The sequence below is a fragment of the Vombatus ursinus genome, unplaced genomic scaffold (assembly GCF_900497805.2).
Source record: "Vombatus ursinus unplaced genomic scaffold, bare-nosed wombat genome assembly UNPS02014812.1, whole genome shotgun sequence".
NCBI lineage: Eukaryota > Metazoa > Chordata > Mammalia > Diprotodontia > Vombatidae > Vombatus > Vombatus ursinus.
The window spans coordinates 80,109,891-80,127,286 of NW_020954590.1; the positions used below are offsets into that span (position 1 = coordinate 80,109,891).

Here is a 17,396-nt window from a genome sequence, read left to right on the forward strand (position 1 = left end):
TCTCTAAAAACAAAACACTTTTTTTTCTTTCCTGGGATGCCTTAGGCCTGGTCTTTACTAGGGATGTCTTGCTGGACTGTGTTCCTTTATCACAGAGGACTCTAGTCTGTTCTTGACTCTTATAGCACTTTGTACTTCTCACAAGCATACCTTTTTTCTTGAATTTAATTATGGTTGCAGCTATTTGTATTCATGTAATATTTCTTCCTATTAGATTGTAAATTCTCTTAAGAGCAAGATTGGATTTGTTCATTTCTGCAGTCCTGTTGGTGTCTAGTACAGTGTGTCATGCACAGTAGCCTTGGTTGAATTGTATTTATTGCCTTTGACTTTTTTTTTTTGCCATAGGACTTTCTTGTTTGTCCCTTAAACTTTCTCTACAGCATCCAACACTTCTGCTTGTCTAAGACTTTTGTCTTTTCTGTCTTCCTTGATGTGAATCTTTTTGCTCTTGCCATCATTAGCAAAATTCCTGGCGTGTTCGATAATATAGCCTGAGGAAATAATGCATTAATTATTTTGAAATTTTTCTCTCTGTACTCCTTTCCTCTGGATTGGACCACTTACTTTCTCTGAAGTCCCTTCAAGCACTAACTAAATCCTACCATTCTGTGATGACCCCTACAGTTTTAGGCTTTAGGGCACAATGGCCTCATTTTTTCTTCAATCCACAATGACTACAAGCTAAGTACATAACCCTTCTTTTGGGAGCACCTTTCAAAACTAATAGAACAAGAAGACCTCTAGATATTCAACAGATTCTCTTGTAGTGAATCCATGGGAAAGTATGGATAAAGAGAGCACATGACACAAAAGCATGGTGGGAATGCTATTTCTCAAGGCCTACCCCCCTTATTCCCAATGCCACAACAAGGATGAAATCATGGATCCACCATAGAACCAAAGTGCTTTATTTGAAGTGTCTATAGCATTAAGAGGGCATTGTGTATGTCTCTCTGTAATTGGTTACTTTTCTTTGCAGAGTCTTGCAAATAGGTACTTAATAAACATTGAATAATAGAATGTTTACAGAAGCCTATCCAGCCACAGATATTTACTGAATTCCTACTTAAGCACAGGATATTGTGCTAGGCACGCAGCAATATAAGGAGACAAATATGCCATATTAGGAAGGTCTTGTGCTTAGCAAGGGATGCCAGAGGTAGTCATTCAGAGATAGTGTATCTCAATGAAAATGATAAATTGGGCATGTGGGGAAAGAGTTGTGTCCCTGGTTCCATCAATGTCTGGTTTTAAACCTTAACAAATAGCTTCATCCTGATGGGCTTTGCTTTTTTGACCCATATTTAAAAGGAGTACAAGAACGCTAGCTTAACGGAGAAGTTTTTTTTTTTTTTTGAGAAATGAGAAGGGGAATCAAAAGCCCATTATGACAAAGACCAGTATAGTGGCCATGACTGCAAAACAATTGCCAAACCTTGGCTGATGACCTATTGTTTCTATTAATATTGAACAACCTCAAATTGTACTGCAACAAATGAACAGGGTCAATCCCTTGCACATTTATTAGAGTGGATTTAGACCTGTATTGCAAAATATAACTGGCACCCTAAAAACATGAAGTCATAATAGGGGGAGTCATTTAAAAGGCAGTCAATTTAATGCAATGTGACATTTACAAATGGCTTAAAGTAATCCATCTTGTAAATAAAAAAAGTTATTAGCACATGCAGTTTCTCATTGCCTCCTTGGGAATTTCTTCCAGGATTCCATAGAACATTCAATAATTTTAACTTGAGATTTCTTCTAAAGTTGGAGTCAAACTGATTGTCTCTGTTACCCAGGAGTACCTTCCGAGGGGCTCAACAATGATTCCAGTGTATCTAGGGGAACAGGAATCTGGCCACTGATACATCAATTCTTAAATCTGCTTTGGAGATTTTCTTCTACTTCCCTATGAACTGTAGATCACTTTGGTCATGATTTCTTATTGACTGCTGATGCCTCATTAGACCACTCTCCATCTTTTTAATGTATCAAGATGAAAACAATCCCAGGGAATAACTTTTTGAATCATTATTTGACTATCTTTCCATTATTGACTCTGACATTTGTAGGAATATCAACATGCTCAGATTACCACTTCTACAGTCCCCTCCCCCTTTCCCCATCATTCCCCTTCCTTTTAATGGTCTGTCTTTTTGTCTATGCTTTTCAAATGTGCTGATGAAGTTCCATGTTCATGATCATGGCTGAATTTGACAGAGATATTTCTTTAGGACAATAACTGGGACCTTCACTTACACCTCTGTTTTGTCATTACCTCTCAGAATTATTACTCCACATGTAGTGAGTCATTTTATCCGAACCATTGGCTCTTTACTCTGTCCAGACATGATTCTAGAATGGTGAGCCCCATGTCTAAATATCGAAGACTCCTCCGAAAATGTATCACTTCCCTAGAGGGTCATCCTGATAAAGGCACCTTCTTTAAGTGTTTTGGATATGAGGATCTTGGGGAAAGGGGGGAGGAAGTCAGGGTAAGCATATTTCTTTTTCTGCCTGATCAATTCTGCCAAGATATCCTTTTGGAATTTCTCATCTGACTGGGGTTTTTCTTTCAGAGACCAATGGATAATCAAATAGAATCCGGTCACACATGATAAGTATTTTTATTTACGATGTATTTTCTTTTATTTACATTTATGTTTTTTACTGTATTTGGTATTGAATTTCAACACTGTTCCTACCCTGGTTGTACACCTGCTCTAGAAAGGACGTAAACAACATAGTACTTTCCTGTACAAACTGCCTGTCAAAGTCAAATCGGGTTGTTCTCACTCTAGTAATTACCTTCTCATTTTATAATTAATGCGACTGAAAATTTTTATCATAATATAATAAATAAAAGACATTAGGTAATTAGTAGTGCTGGTATATTTCTAAAATGCTAAACAGACAAACAATAAGCTGTGAACTCAATCACATGAGTTCTTATACAGTTTCAAGACAGGAAAATTAGAGCTCTCAGCTACAGTCATTTTAATAATCACATTGGATCTGCATTATTTATTAGTTATTACATGCTCAAGTGATTCAAGGTTGTACAATGCCTAAAATCATTCCAAAGCAAGCATACCTTTTGTCTTTTTAATTCTGACTGGATTACACAATGCATATATTTGTATTTAGTTAAATCGCTAAGTTTATTTCACACACTGCATGAAAGAGACATCAGCCATTCCCCTGATTACCAACTAGGCTAGCTTCCTGGATACAATCCTCCATAAGGGTCTGGTTTGCTAGTGGTCTTTGATCTACAAGCCGTACATATGTCCAGCTAGATTCTCATAGCCCTCTGTTCTTCTGCAGGTCTCTTGCACCCATGTAATTCCTCTGACAAGCACAGGACTTCTGGAGGGAGAAGAGAAATGTAGTGGCCACAAAGGACAACAAGAATCTCATTTTTTATGATTGATTTTTGCTTCTGAGTTTCTTTTTCTTTCTCCCTGCTGCCTTGGTCACTCACCTTTCATTTTTGGAGGAATTTTAGATGGCTGTGTTTCCCTTAACTCCCTTCTTTCCACACCCTTTCCCCCACCCCCACCCTGACCCTAATTCATTCATTCTCATAAACTTTCTGAATGTCCATTAAATGTAACTGGAGGAGGCATTTTGGTCAGTTCAGGCTGATTTTCTCTATTTTGCTCTTCTTTTACTTTAAAGTTTTTTTTTATTAACTAAAACTGGACTGAGAACCAAGAAGCAACTCTTTTTAGATGAAGGACCCTTTTGTTTGTTTAGTCTTGTGGTTCATGTGTCTTTTAGGATAGTTCCCTGTTTCGTTGGATCAAGAAGGGAAGTTCTTAAATAGGATCGTTTTGCTTTTGCATCAACCAAAGAAATGCAGAAATAAGGATTGGTTACTTTCATTTGCTGCTAAATGAAAAGCAGGTTTGGCTTTATTCATGTCACTGTAAAAACTAAATAATAAAGTATTCACACCAGGTGTGAATATTTTTTTGCCAGCAAAAGTTAAAACATCAAAGAAACCTCTTTAAAATGCTAACAAATTTACTTACAAACACCTATATTTATTATTTCATAAATAGGCGCAACAGGTTCCATAAAAAAAGATTAAATACAGACACAGTATGAAGAAACAATAATACAGAGCCATATGTAAAGGTTATAATTTAGCTGTTTCCAATCTGTTTCTGCATCTAATAAAATACCAGGTAAGCATTTGGCAGTTTTATACATAAAAGGACTTAAATGACATTTACTAACCATTACACAAAAAGTGATACAAAAAAGCAATTTTTTTTCTGCAGTACAAAATAAATGTGTTTGCGCTTCCCCCAAAATGTTTTTTTTTGTCTGATCAATGAGACAAAGCCAATTGGTTTTTAAATTAAAATCATTTGGGAATATTTTTTCTCAAATATTTTGAAAATATAGAACTATTAGTCAGTTGTTTTTTTTAAAAATGAAGTAAAAATATGAATGTTTGCCAATTTAACCCCTATTGTGAAATCAATAAACTGGAATGAGCCAGTTTCCAATTACAATTTAGCTACAAAAACATTCACATTTTATACTCTAGGAGAGTGTAACATAGATGCTATTTACAAACTTGCTATGACTGCTACATCAAGCCATTTAAAAAGTCTTTAGTAGTTTCATATAAACACCCATTATGAAAACCAATGGAAAATCCAGGACTTTAATCCGAGACATCTACAGTTGCTAAGGCAGTTACTATAGCGAAGCACTTCACAACAAAAAACCAACATAAAATCTGAATGGTCCAAGTTTCCCTCAGGGAAGAAGAAAAACAATGTCCGTAAAGGATTTAGGGAATGGGGGTGGGGGGGAGAGAAACAATAAAGAAAGAAGCATGACTATTTTTTTTTCCCAGGGTGGGTGACCCACAAGCTCAAATAGTCCTAAGTGCTTAGCAACTTATATTTTCTAATAAATTGCAGAACTGCCTTGACTGCACAAAGCAATCCATGGTGAAAAGACTTCCCTGCATTCCTTCTTGGAAAGAAGAGGCGATCTGATTTTCAGGTAAGGTACAGCGCTTTGTCCCTCTGCATGCTCCTGCATGGGGAGAAAACAAACATACATACAGAGGTGGTTATGCTGGCCACACACCTTTGGGTGGTCAATAGAGGGAAGAAATTCTTTTCACTCTCTCTCCCCCTCCCCCCTTTTGCTTTCCCTTAGAACTGTGCCTGGTACACAGTTAGTACCTAATCAGTGCTTGTTAATGGACTGATTCCACTGTTGTTCCAGAGAATGGCCTCATTGCTAGCATGAAAAATGGAGGTGAGTAGAGGTACTACTGTGAAGTTACCTAAAAGGTGTGGCTTACTGGAAGAAGCCAGAAGCCTGCTTCATAATTCCTGGAGCATCATTTTGCGGGGCTGACCAAACGCAAAGAGCTCTTCTGGATGAACTTCTTTTGTAAATATCAGAAAAAGAGACAAAGGTGTGGCCTGTCATCTTCTTTTCGCCTCTCATAAAAACAAGGGACTCTACTTACGTGCCAAATGTAGTTTAAAATAAAGGAGGCATTCCCTGGCTGCTTACCCATTACTGCAGTAGTCATTATTCCAGTCCACAGTCTGTGCTGGAGGATTTCTGCAGCCTGAACGTACGTACTCCATTGCTTGGGTTACAACCTGTGCAGCTGTAGATGTGGGATTGATAATAGTCTGATAATCAGGTTGAAGAGTAAACCCCTGAAAAAGAAATCAGGTTTTTAGAATCGACACTTGCTCATTAACTATCCATTTACCGCAAGCAAATTGGAGTTAGACTTGGAGGAAGGTTTGAATTGTCTCAAACCACTACTCACTATGTCACCTTGGGCAAGTCACTTAACCTCTTAGCCTCAGTTTCCTCCTCAGTGAAATATGTATAATAACTATAGCAAAAGGATCAGGTAACGCTATGCACATAAGGTGATTTGCAAAGAGTAGAACGTTATTTAAATGTCAGTCATTACAATATAGACTCAGACAACTTAATACAAAGAAGTAAAATGCCAAGTCCCATGGACCTAATTCTTTGTTGTTGTTCAGTCATTTCAGTTTCAGTCTCGTCCAACGCTTCATGACCCCATTTGGATTTTCTTGGCAAAGATAATGGAGTGGTTTGTCATTTCCTTCTCCAGCTCATTTTACAGATGAGGAAACTGGGGCAAACAGGATTAAGTGACTTGTCCAGGGCCACACAGCTAGTAAGTGTCTGGGGTCAGATTTGAACTGAGGAAGATGAGTCTTCCTGATTGGAAAATTGATGCTCCATCCACTGTGCCACCTTGATTTGAAAGCCTGTTAGTTCACATGTAGTTATACTTTAGAGCATAAAGTTGTTAAACTAAGGAAAATTTTAAGCTAGAGAGATGATAACTGAATCCAAACACGGGTGGCGAGGAGGGGAATAGCTTCTACAACCCTCAGAGTTTACTTTTTCCTTCATTAAACCTAAGGATACCCCAGTAGTTAATTCCCAGAATATGCAACAGAATCTTTTTTTGAAGGATGCAGGCAGCAGGTGGCTGAGTGTTTTATTAGACTACACCTATTCACACATTGTTCTCAAAACCCTTTTTTTTCATTCAATCACAGAGACCATCTGCTTCTTCTGTTATTTGTACTTCTTTCTCAACTAAACAAAAATTCAACCAAAGCTTTTGAGCAGTTGTTGGACTAATGCAGAGAGAAGGACTCATAACAACTTGCCGCTGGAAAGCAGAGAAAGAGAAAGTGTAAGGTAGAGCAAATATTTTTTAATTGAAAAGCGTATTAGCTGGGACACAACAATCAGATTTCAGGAAGATTCTTTCAGTATAATAGTATGGTGAAGGGTTCACTTTCAATACTAGGAGTCATTAGGAATTCAAGGACAGAATCTCGGAAATATGTAGATGGATCAAGTAAACAGAAATCATGCAAAGAATTATTTTCAGCTTATCTAGTGAATTCAAGAATAATCCAACCAAGCTTTGTTGGAAATACCCAAAATAAAACACTTAGTTAATATATCATGGCTGTCTTTTTCTACTACAAATCTCACCTATGTATCTCATCCTAGAAAAATTCAGAGACTTGAGGGAAATGGAAGGGAAAGGGAATAAGCATTTATATAACACATATTATTTGCCAGGCATTATTTAAATGTCAATCATTACAATAAACACACAGACAATTTAGTACAAAGAAGGAAAATACCATGTCCCATTCACTAATTCTTTGTTGTTGTTCAGTCATTTCAGTTGTGTTTGACTCTTTGTAACCCCATTGGGGGTGTTCTTGGCAAAGATACTGGAGTGATTTGCCATTTCCATCTCCAGCTCATTTTATAGATGAGGAACTGAGGCAAACAGGGTTAAGTGACTTGTCCAGGGTCTCACAGCAAGTGTCTGAGACCAGGTTAAGATCATTTGATCTTAAAAAAATTGATTTGCCATTTATTTACTTATTGGTTATGTTTTGGATGATACAATATTATAGAAGATTCTGAAATGTCTGACAGTACTAGAATTCATTTTAAACACGTTTATTTCCTTGGTCTTTTATTCATTTTTTGAAAACTTGATATAAATGCCTGGGGCTCACTGATATGAAATACCACCCTGTATAAATGGACATTGATTATCACCATCATAATTATTGTCCTTTCTATTATACCATATAATGCCAGTCACTTAAATTCTCAGTGCCCAGGCAACTCTCTAAGACAAAAAGGCGATGAATTGCCAATCTGAATAGGTGGGAGTCTCTCATTAAAGAAATCACAGGTACCTTCTCTATCTCTATGCTAGAACTGGAGGGCGCATTAGAGATTACATAGCCCCACATCCTCCTTTTACAGATGGGAAAACTGAGGACAAAAGGAAGAAGGTAATTTATCTGAAGTAAAAAGACATCATCACCTTCTTTTTCAATTTAATTGCAAAATCAAATGATGGGAATAATGTGCGCAATAGGTGTGCATATCCTCACTAAAGATGCAACTATTTAGCAGCATAGATTTAGAGCTGAAAGGGACTTCAAAGGCCTATTAGTCCAATTCCATCATAGTATGTATGGAGAAACTAGGGTCAGACAGTTTAAGTGACTTGCCCAAGGTCAAAAGAAGCAAATAACAGAACTGAGATTTGTACCCAGGTTCCTTGACTCAGTAAGGAGCTAGGTGGTACAGTGTATAGAGTGCTGGACCTGGAGTCAGGAAGACCTGAATTCAAATTTGACCCTAGGCAAGTCACTTAACCTCTGTTTGCCTCAGTTTCCTCAACTGTAAAATGAGAATACCTACCTTGTAGGGTTGTTGTAAGGATCAAATGAGATAAAGAGCTTACCACAGTACCTGGCACATAGTAGCCACTTAATAAATGCTTATTCCCCTGTGCTTCTCCCTGAATCTGAAACCAAAGCTCATTTGATGTAAAAACAATCAAAAGAAAAAAAATAAACAATTCAGCTAAACAGGTTATTTGGATTCATGTAGACTAAATAATGCCTATTTGATTAAATCCCTAACAACTAGTTTGTGTCTCTTACTAAAGAGCTACAGATGACTTTTTTTGAGGGGGCAGAGCTAGTGGTGGTGGGGTTTGTGTGGTAGAGGAGTTGATGAGTTCTATCTTTATTTTTCTTCTGTTTATGGCACCCCCATCTTCTTAATCACTAAATCTCGTCACTTTGGAGTCACCTTTGGCTCTTCTCTGTCATCTACCACCTAGGAACAGTTGTCAAATCCTGTTTATTATACCTTGACAATATCGTTGTTGTTGCTGAGTTGTTTCAGTCGTGTCCAGCTCTTCATGACCCCATTTGGGGTTTTCTTGGCAATGATACTAGAGTGGCTTGCCATTTATTCTCCAGATCATTTTATAGATGAGGAACTGAGGCAAACGGGGGTAAGTCATTTGCCTGGGATCACACAGTTAGTAAGTATCTGAGGCCAGATTTGAACTAAGGAAGATGAGTCTTGCTGACTCCCTGGCATGCTAGCCACTGTGCCACCTAGCTGCCAATGTTACCAATATGCCAATACCTTGGCAATATATCTTTCATCTATCCCATTCTTTCCACTGTCTCAGTGTAACCACCCTAGTTCAGGCTCTAAGCATCTGTAAACAAATTCCACATACATTTATTAAGTACCTATTAGGTGCAAGGAATGGTGCTAAAAGCTAGTGATACATAGACAAGGACAGGGTAGAGAGTTAGACTTTGAGAGTTTACAATCTACTAGGGGGAATAAGACATCACCTTTTAGGGGAGAGGAGATTGGCATAGCTGAGAGATTAAATCACTAGCCAAGGTCATATAGTTCATGCAGGTCAGAGGTAAGACTTGAACCTGGGTTTCCCTGATTCCAAGCTTATCTTGCACACCATGCTGCTATAAGATGTTATATAGATAGGTATACTGCAATACAACGTAGAGCGTGATGGGGTAACGGAGAAATCTTTTGGGAAATGGTGTCCAAGATGGACTTCCTATCACCAGGCTGTCTCCTTTTTGATTCATCCCAAGGAGAAAGCAGGGTGAAAATGAGGGATAGATGGGTTTAGTCATAATATAGAGTATATGAGATAAATCTAAAATGGTAGATTGGCATCAGACTGGGGCTCTAATTGATCTTTTACATTGCTGGTGTGTAATCTTCCTAATGCAGTGCTCTGATGTCATTCCTCTTATCATTCCTCCACTCAAAAACCTTGACTGACTCCTCATTGCTTACTGAGTAAAGCATTAACTTCAGGTCCCAAGAGTCAAGGTCTCAATAATCTGGGTGCTCTCTCTTTCTAGACTTATCTCATCCTACTCCCTTTCACATGCTCCACATTCTTGCCACTCTGGACTATTCTAAACCCCTCATTTTCATCCTTCCCTCTCCTGTTTTCCTGCTTTTGTTCATATGCTTTTTTTCCTCCCTTATGCCTGGGATGATCTCTACTTCTTTCCCTATCTCCTTCTTTTGAAGTCTCTCCATTCCTTTAAGGTCTTACTTGAGAGACTGACAGCTCCTGACCTCCTTTTGTCACCCCCCCTCTGCCTCCTTTAAATTTCTTATAGTTCTTTCCCCAGGATCTGAATTTCAAACTTATTACACCCTCTCTTTTATCATAAGTTATTTATGTACATATTGGCCACCTTCCCCACAATAGATTATAAACTCCTTGTAGGCAGGGTCTATGTCATATGTATTTTTATACCCCCAGAAGCAAGTACAAAGCCTTGCACATATTATGCGCTCAATGGTTATTTTTAAAAATTGAGTTGAATTGAATTCCAACCTATCCTTTCCAATCCAAATCTTTCTCTCAGCATCCACATGACTCTTTGATGCAAAGAATTTTAATCATTTTCCAAGAGCAGGCATGTATTTAATTATAGTCTTGCCTGGCACATAGTAAGTACTTAATATATGCTGGTTGATTGATGGATTGATTATTCTTACTTTTATCATTAATTACCTTGTTGTACAACTTCTGCTATGGCCTTTCACAGTCTTAGACACACAGTGCTAGTGCAGTGCTAGACACATAGGAGGGAGTAAGCTCTTAAAAGTGAAATGAGGTAATAGGCTCAATGGCCTCATTTTGTACTTTTAGTCAGCACCCATCAAAGAAACATGAGTGTGAATTCTTACCAAGAACTATTTGAACTCTGGTGGAAGAGATGTAGGAAATGAATATGATGGATCAATGTGAACAGGGCACCCCTTTTATATAAAGGAAACACACTATACAATAATAAAATATTCTAAAACATTATGATAAAAATGTATCAATTCAGCAAAATGTATGGAACCAAGTAAAATTAAAAAAAACCCTACTGCCTTTTCTACAATAAGGAAGAAAACAATCTGGGGAATAGATCATCAGGAAAACATCATTTCCATTTAATCTACTCTAAGGTTAGATAAATTAGTGCCTAGTTTTGCAAGGTCAAAAACAGAAACTGTGTACAAAATGAAAACATTTAAGATCTCAGTACTACAATGTCTAAATTTTAGAAGGTTACTAATGAGATTAAAAGTGAAGGTCAAAGAGAGAAGAGCAGAACCATGATGCAAATGAACATTCTTCCAACTTCTTCCCAGTCAAAATGGAATCTATTTCTGATGCTGAAAATGAAGAGATAGCTACAAGGATTAAACTTGTGGGCTCATTTGAGGGGCATTATTTATCTAATTCTGTAACAAACTCTGATGATCAAAAATTAAAAAAAAAAGGAATGCTGAGAGGTCTAATTAAACAATGCTGAATGTTTTGCATTGTAATGCTCAAGAGAAAAACTGCCAACTGTTTTGCAACATGCCTAGAATTTTAAATTTCATTTTGTGGTGCCAGATTGAAATAAAAATAGGGAACTTGATAAAGATTAATTTGATGTCAGAAGGGACATTTGCTCTTTAATTAGATTTCTGTAGCCCTAGCAGTTTCCTTGTGCCACTATTGCAAGTCCTAAAAAGCCTGCAGCACAACTAAGCAGTGATACTCATCCCCACACTTTACGGGGAACTAATTTCATTTCCTGCCTGTCTGGAGAGGTATTTTCAACAGGCATCAATGTTTTTGTCTTCACAACTGATTTATTCATCAATCTCAATGTGATTTTTTTTAAACCTTTAAATTACATCCAAATCCTAAAGCATCTGTTTATTACACAAGGAAATTGAAAATCTGTCTGTATGATATCATACAAAGATTTTTCCTTAAGGTTATAAAGGAAGTTGACAGATATTAATGATTTTTTTCTCTTGACCTCATTCAACAATATAGTGGAGCAGGAAAAAGGGAAGAATTCTGGACAAATAAACTAGGTCCATCGGTTTTCTGTGTAAAATATATACTAGAAAAAATGAGACTATTACTCCTGGTGGACTATGCAATCATTCTGTAGTATACATTTATTTTCTAAAGTAAAAGAAAATAACCAAAGGAATACTGAAATATGAGATTATTTTAAAAATACTATAGATATTAACTTTTTTTTGTTTAAATATATGAACATGCCTAGTATCCTTGGGTAGAAAGTGGTTTCATAAGAAGAATAGTTTGGATTCTAAAAATATTGTTATGACATTAGCAGATAAAGTGCCACCAAAAGTATAAATGAATGCTTGACATATTGGAAAATGCTTGGATCTTAGTCTCATAAACCTGGATAGGCTAGGATGGCAGCTAATCTACCTTCCCACCCCCTACCCCCACTTTCAGGCAAGATTATGCTCAAACTACCTCCTAAAGGGATGTCTATGCCATTTGAAAAACAATATCAATTTGATTCAAGTGGAATTTATTCAGCACCTACCATGTGAAAATGAGGGAAATCAGAGACTCATCTTCCTGAGTTCAAATCTGGCCTCAGATACTTAGAGCTGTGTGATCCTAAGCAAGTCACTTAACCCTCTTTGCCTTGGTTTCTCATCTGTCAAATGAGCTGGAGAAGGAAATAACAAACTACTCCAATACCTCTGTCAAGAAAACCCCAAATGGGGTCACAAAGAGTTGGAATGACTAAAATGACTGAACAACAACAACAACAATAACAACAACAACAACAAAGCTGAAAGTCCTATGAATTGGGAGGGAGGATGGAGATAAGAGAGAGGGAGAGGATCCAATACTTGATGGTATATGTAAGCATAAATAAGAGTAACCCCTGTTCATTTAAAAGTGAATATAATTTAAGTATGTTTTGTCTGTATTTTCTTTTTCAGAGAACCAGATGTTAAACAATTACTAGCACATCCCTGGACATAATCCATCAAAGTCAATTGCACCTCATTTTGTTGCTTGAAGCACCGGAAAGTTAAGTGACTTGGCTAGGTTCACAAAAGCTAACAATAAGAATCAAAGGTTGTACTTGGACCCTGTCTCTGACTAGTTCTATATCTACTACACCATACCTGCCTTCTTTATTTATGCTTAAATATCTCAAATCTAGTGGCTCCCTGGTGATAGGCTTGGAACCAATCTAGATAGGTATGTTCTGGGTTCAGAAAAAGAAAACAGACTAACTTTGAGAAAGATTGGTTATTTCCCTATGCTGAATAGTAGAGAAGTTGACTTTGTGGGTCATCAACATGGCCTGCAAGGACCATGTTTCCCTTTCTGATAAGGCAATAGACTAATAACTTGTATTTCCAGACTTATTAATATATAGTAATTATGCTGGTAATGGTGATCCTGAAGCACTACAAGGTAATAATCATTATAACTCCAGGAAAGAGAATGCTCCTCTCAGGTCATGCCCATCAAAAGACACCCTTTTCAGGTTAAGCTCATCATCTCTAATCTCATCACTATGGGTTAATTCAAGCTTGCCTGACACCACCTCCCTCAGTCTCCTCTCCCCTCTGTTTGGAGGGCAGGAGGGTAGAGTACCAATCTTCTCCCAATTACTTCCTTTGTGGAGGGCAGAAACTGGACTTTTGGGCCAACTCCACTCTGCATTTGCTGCTCTGCTTTGTTCCGACTCCACGGAGCAAGATGGCTCCATGTTGGGTACTCCTTGGTATATCCCTCCAACTCTGCTTTCTTTTCTCCTGTTGTGTGTTATCTCCCCACATTACGTAATAAACTCTTTGAGGGCAGGAACTACCTTTCTTTTTATTGATCATATCCCCAATGCTTAGCACAGTGCTTGCACATAGTAGGTACTTAATAAATGCTTGTTGTTTTGACTTATTGTATTGTAATAGTTTAAGACCTGGCAATCCATGGATGAACTAACTCCCAATTAACCATGATATTGAATTAGCTAGAATTCCCTCCACCATAACAAGCAGATAATTTATTATATGTACCACAGCTTTCAAGTAATCACTGTTTCACTTATCATTAAAGAGTAAAGATGTATTGTTTATAACAGGCAAAGAATAAATATGACCCTGAAGATAAACTCTCATAAATGGATAAAACACAGGTGTGAAAAGAATTTTTCCTTATTTCCTTATTTCTCTTCTCTAATGGAGTAACTGATTTGGTGGAAGTGGTCAAGAAAAAGGGGTTGATGATTATTACTGTTCTTGGCTCAAGGAACATGGTAGACTTGAGAAAAAAGATCATTCTTCTCAACTAATTGGATCTCAAAACTGAGCCAGATCTCCCAGGCCTGGAAATTATCTAATTGACAATAAGCAGCCAGTAATCTATAATAATGTTAGTCTTAACAGCAAATTCTTGACTGAATATGATTGCTTTTCCTGTCTGCTACAATATAAATTACATGGGGCTTAGATTTCTAGCTCTGTAGGATCTAAAATCTGAATATTTTAGTTGTAGCTCTAATGACCAATATATTATTTGGGTTGAAAAATAAGGCTTAATTTAATGGCTGCACAAACTTATCTTAACTTGTTTGGGCAATGGTTTTAGGATCTCTCAGTATTCTGAAATTCTTGTTCAGCAAGGAGGTTGCCCCAGTAATGCCTTCACCAAAGGAAACATGAGCTTGATTATGTCACCTAACATTAACTGGGTTCAACAAGGATATCAATTAAAGGCATTTTCTCATGTTCCCAAGAATCCAAGGGCATTAGATAATTGGTCTGGCATGTTTGCTCCTCAGCGATGCTCCATTGGTCCATGTTGATCACTGCTGGACACTGCCAGGGGCAACAACACTCAGGCACGTGGTTGTGACACTTTTCTGCTTTCAGATTCTAGCTTCATTTGGAGTCAGTAGATGAGGTGCTCTTACTTCCTCACAATAGGATGAGTAGGTTCTGTCCTGGCTATTTTGGTTTAAAGCTGTAAAGCTTTCCTTGCTACAGATCTTTTAGAATAGGAGTTATTAAACTACAGTCCACAGACCAGGGAGTCCTGAAGTCCTTGAATTTAGATGGGGAAAAATACATATTTATTTCAGTGAAATTAGTTTCCTTTGTTATCTTAAGTAATTTATTTCATGTATTTAAAAAACATTATTCTGAAAAGGGGTCCATTATTCACACACAAAAAAGAGTTAAGAACCCTTGCTTTAGAATAAAGGGCAGAAACTCTAACACACTCCTGAGTCCTACACAAGCTCTCTGTCTGTCTGTCTGAATGTCTATTTCTTCTCAGACCAAGGCCTAAAATAGGTTTTGCTCAATAGAAGGAGACTCTTTGCCTCAAGCACCAAGCTCTTTTCAAAACAGTCAGTTAATTAGTGCCCTCAGCCTTAATTCTATATATTAAACTGTACTTCCTGATCAATAAGGCTTTAGTCCACATCAGACTTCTCTCATTAGCTTATGGCCAGAAAGTCTATATGACTACCCATCTAATTTCCAGTAGCTAAACTACAACAAGTCATCATTCAGGTAAAGGCTACTCTTCCAGTAGACTATCCAGATCCCTGAGGTCCTCCAGGTTCCCAATTCCCAAACCCAAATGAATGGGGGAGGGGGAAGGAAAGAAATGGAATAAAACTAAGGGGCAAAGATAGGATCTTCCTCTGCCTAGCCAGGACTTCACCTTTATTAAGTATATAATGACTCACAAAAATTTTCCAGGCTTTGAGCTCACTCATCCATATTATTAAATGATAAGACTTTTCTACCTAAATCAGAGATAGTCTGTGAACTTATCTTTTTTCCTTTTTTTTTTTTGGATAACTGTTTCACTATAATTGGTTTCCTTCATGATCCTATGTATTTTATTTTATGCATTTAAAAACATTATCCCAAGAAGGGGTTAATTGGCTTTACCAGATTACAAAAGGAGTGCACAACACCAAAAAGGTTAAGATTTCCTAACTTAGATAGTAGCTTGAGGATCTTTAGCATCTTTTGAAAACAAGAATTGCTAATCCCAGAAAAACAAACAAAGCATGTGGCATGAAGCTGGGAGAGAAGTGTACAACAAAATAGATTCTGTGGGAAGGAACCCATGCTTTTGAGAAGAAACAGCATCAAGAATTCTTGTGACTTTATGATGTACCACACGCTCATCACTCTACTTTTCCAAAGAGCGGAACTATATTTATTGAATACTAACACTTCTCCCTTTCTGCATCTGCACTTTCTACTATTCAGCCTTCCTTTTACTTCTTTCATACTTTTTAAAGCTTCTGTTACATTGACATGCCGTAAAAGTACAATAAACCTATTCTGCAGAACAGAAAAAAAAGATAAAAGTCCTTCCCCACTTATCATAATAAGTAATCTTGTTCTGTGGTTAACAAAAGAGGCTAGAGTCAAGAGTTAGCAAAATAATACTTACTTGTTGCATTGTGGGTGAATGTAAGGCAGACTGGACCTGCATTGGTAGTTGGTTTCCAATTGACTGCTGCATTGTGATTGGCTGGTGTTGCTGTATATTGAGATGCTGGTGAAGAGGTGGGCTGATCTGAAGGGGAGGAGGAGGAGACACCGCCATGTTGGCTATAGAGACAGTCACTGGCATTTGGTTATTAGGTTTCGGTGCTATGTTCCTGGGGAGACTAGGGTGCATGGCAGTTACATGAGGATTCATTCCCGGCTGTTGGTGATAGTGGGAACTTAAGTAGAGGGCTGAATGAGCTTGGGTGGGCCCATGGAACACCGACTGTTTAGAATTAATCAGCTGAGGAGGCTGGGATGTTTTAACATCAACAGGTTCATTGTAACTCTGTGGAGAAAACAGACAAAAATAGCACTTTAAGATGGGTAAGCACACAGGCTAATTTCTATATTCAAGAGTACTTGTTCTTATATTCATGAATGATACCTTTTAGCATCCTTGCACACTGTAGACACTTAATAATGCTTATTGGATTGGAGTACATTCTGGGCTCCCTGACTCAGTAAGAAAATATCTTCATGTAACCTTACCAATAGGGTATTAGTCAAATAATAGTCTCTGTACACTTGATCTTGTTTTATTTTATATGGTACTTTACAGTTTACAATGTACTATCCTCACATCAACACTGTGAGTTAGGTAGCACAAATATCTTCATCTTCCAGATGAAGAAATTGAGGTTCAGAAAGGGATTTGCCTGAGGTTATGTGGCTGGTCCAACTACAGAACAAACTGTCTTAACTTAGTGTCTCCTTACCCTGGCCCACTGTTCTATCTTGCCTTTCTTTTTCCAGCTGTCATATTACCTCTAAAATAATACAGTCTAGATTTTCCCCTCTTTAAATTCTAATATTTAAGTTGCTGACTTTCCAGGTTATTTGAAAATAAGAGAGTATCACTATTGTTCTACCGGAATCAGAGTTGTAGTGTACTTTATGAAGGCTCATCTTTGAGCTTCTCTTATAGATTACATTTTTTTTGCCTTTTTTTTTTTTTTTAGTGAGGAAATCGGGGTTAAGTGACTTGCCCAGAGTCACACAGCTAGTACGTGTCAAGTGTCAGAGGCCAGATTTGAGCTCAGGTCCTTCTGACTTCAAAGCCAGAGCTCTATCCACTGAGTCACCTAGCTGCC

At 37.6% G+C, this 17,396-nt stretch overlaps 1 protein-coding gene across 1 annotated transcript in view; it reads right to left on the minus strand.

The window, feature by feature from the left end:
* Positions 1 to 2,619: 2,619 nt before the first annotated feature.
* The window catches only part of LOC114053716 (thymocyte selection-associated high mobility group box protein TOX), a 371,079-nt gene continuing 356,302 nt past the window's right edge, over positions 2,620 to 17,396 (minus strand). Inside the window, exons 7-9 of the mRNA XM_027876845.1 lie at positions 16,205 to 16,591; positions 5,560 to 5,711; positions 2,620 to 5,067 (exon numbers count right to left, since the gene is read on the minus strand). Of these exons, the coding sequence (XP_027732646.1) occupies positions 5,031 to 5,067; positions 5,560 to 5,711; positions 16,205 to 16,591 (576 nt within the window). The 3' untranslated portion in view covers positions 2,620 to 5,030. The remainder of the gene's footprint in view (positions 5,068 to 5,559; positions 5,712 to 16,204; positions 16,592 to 17,396) is intronic.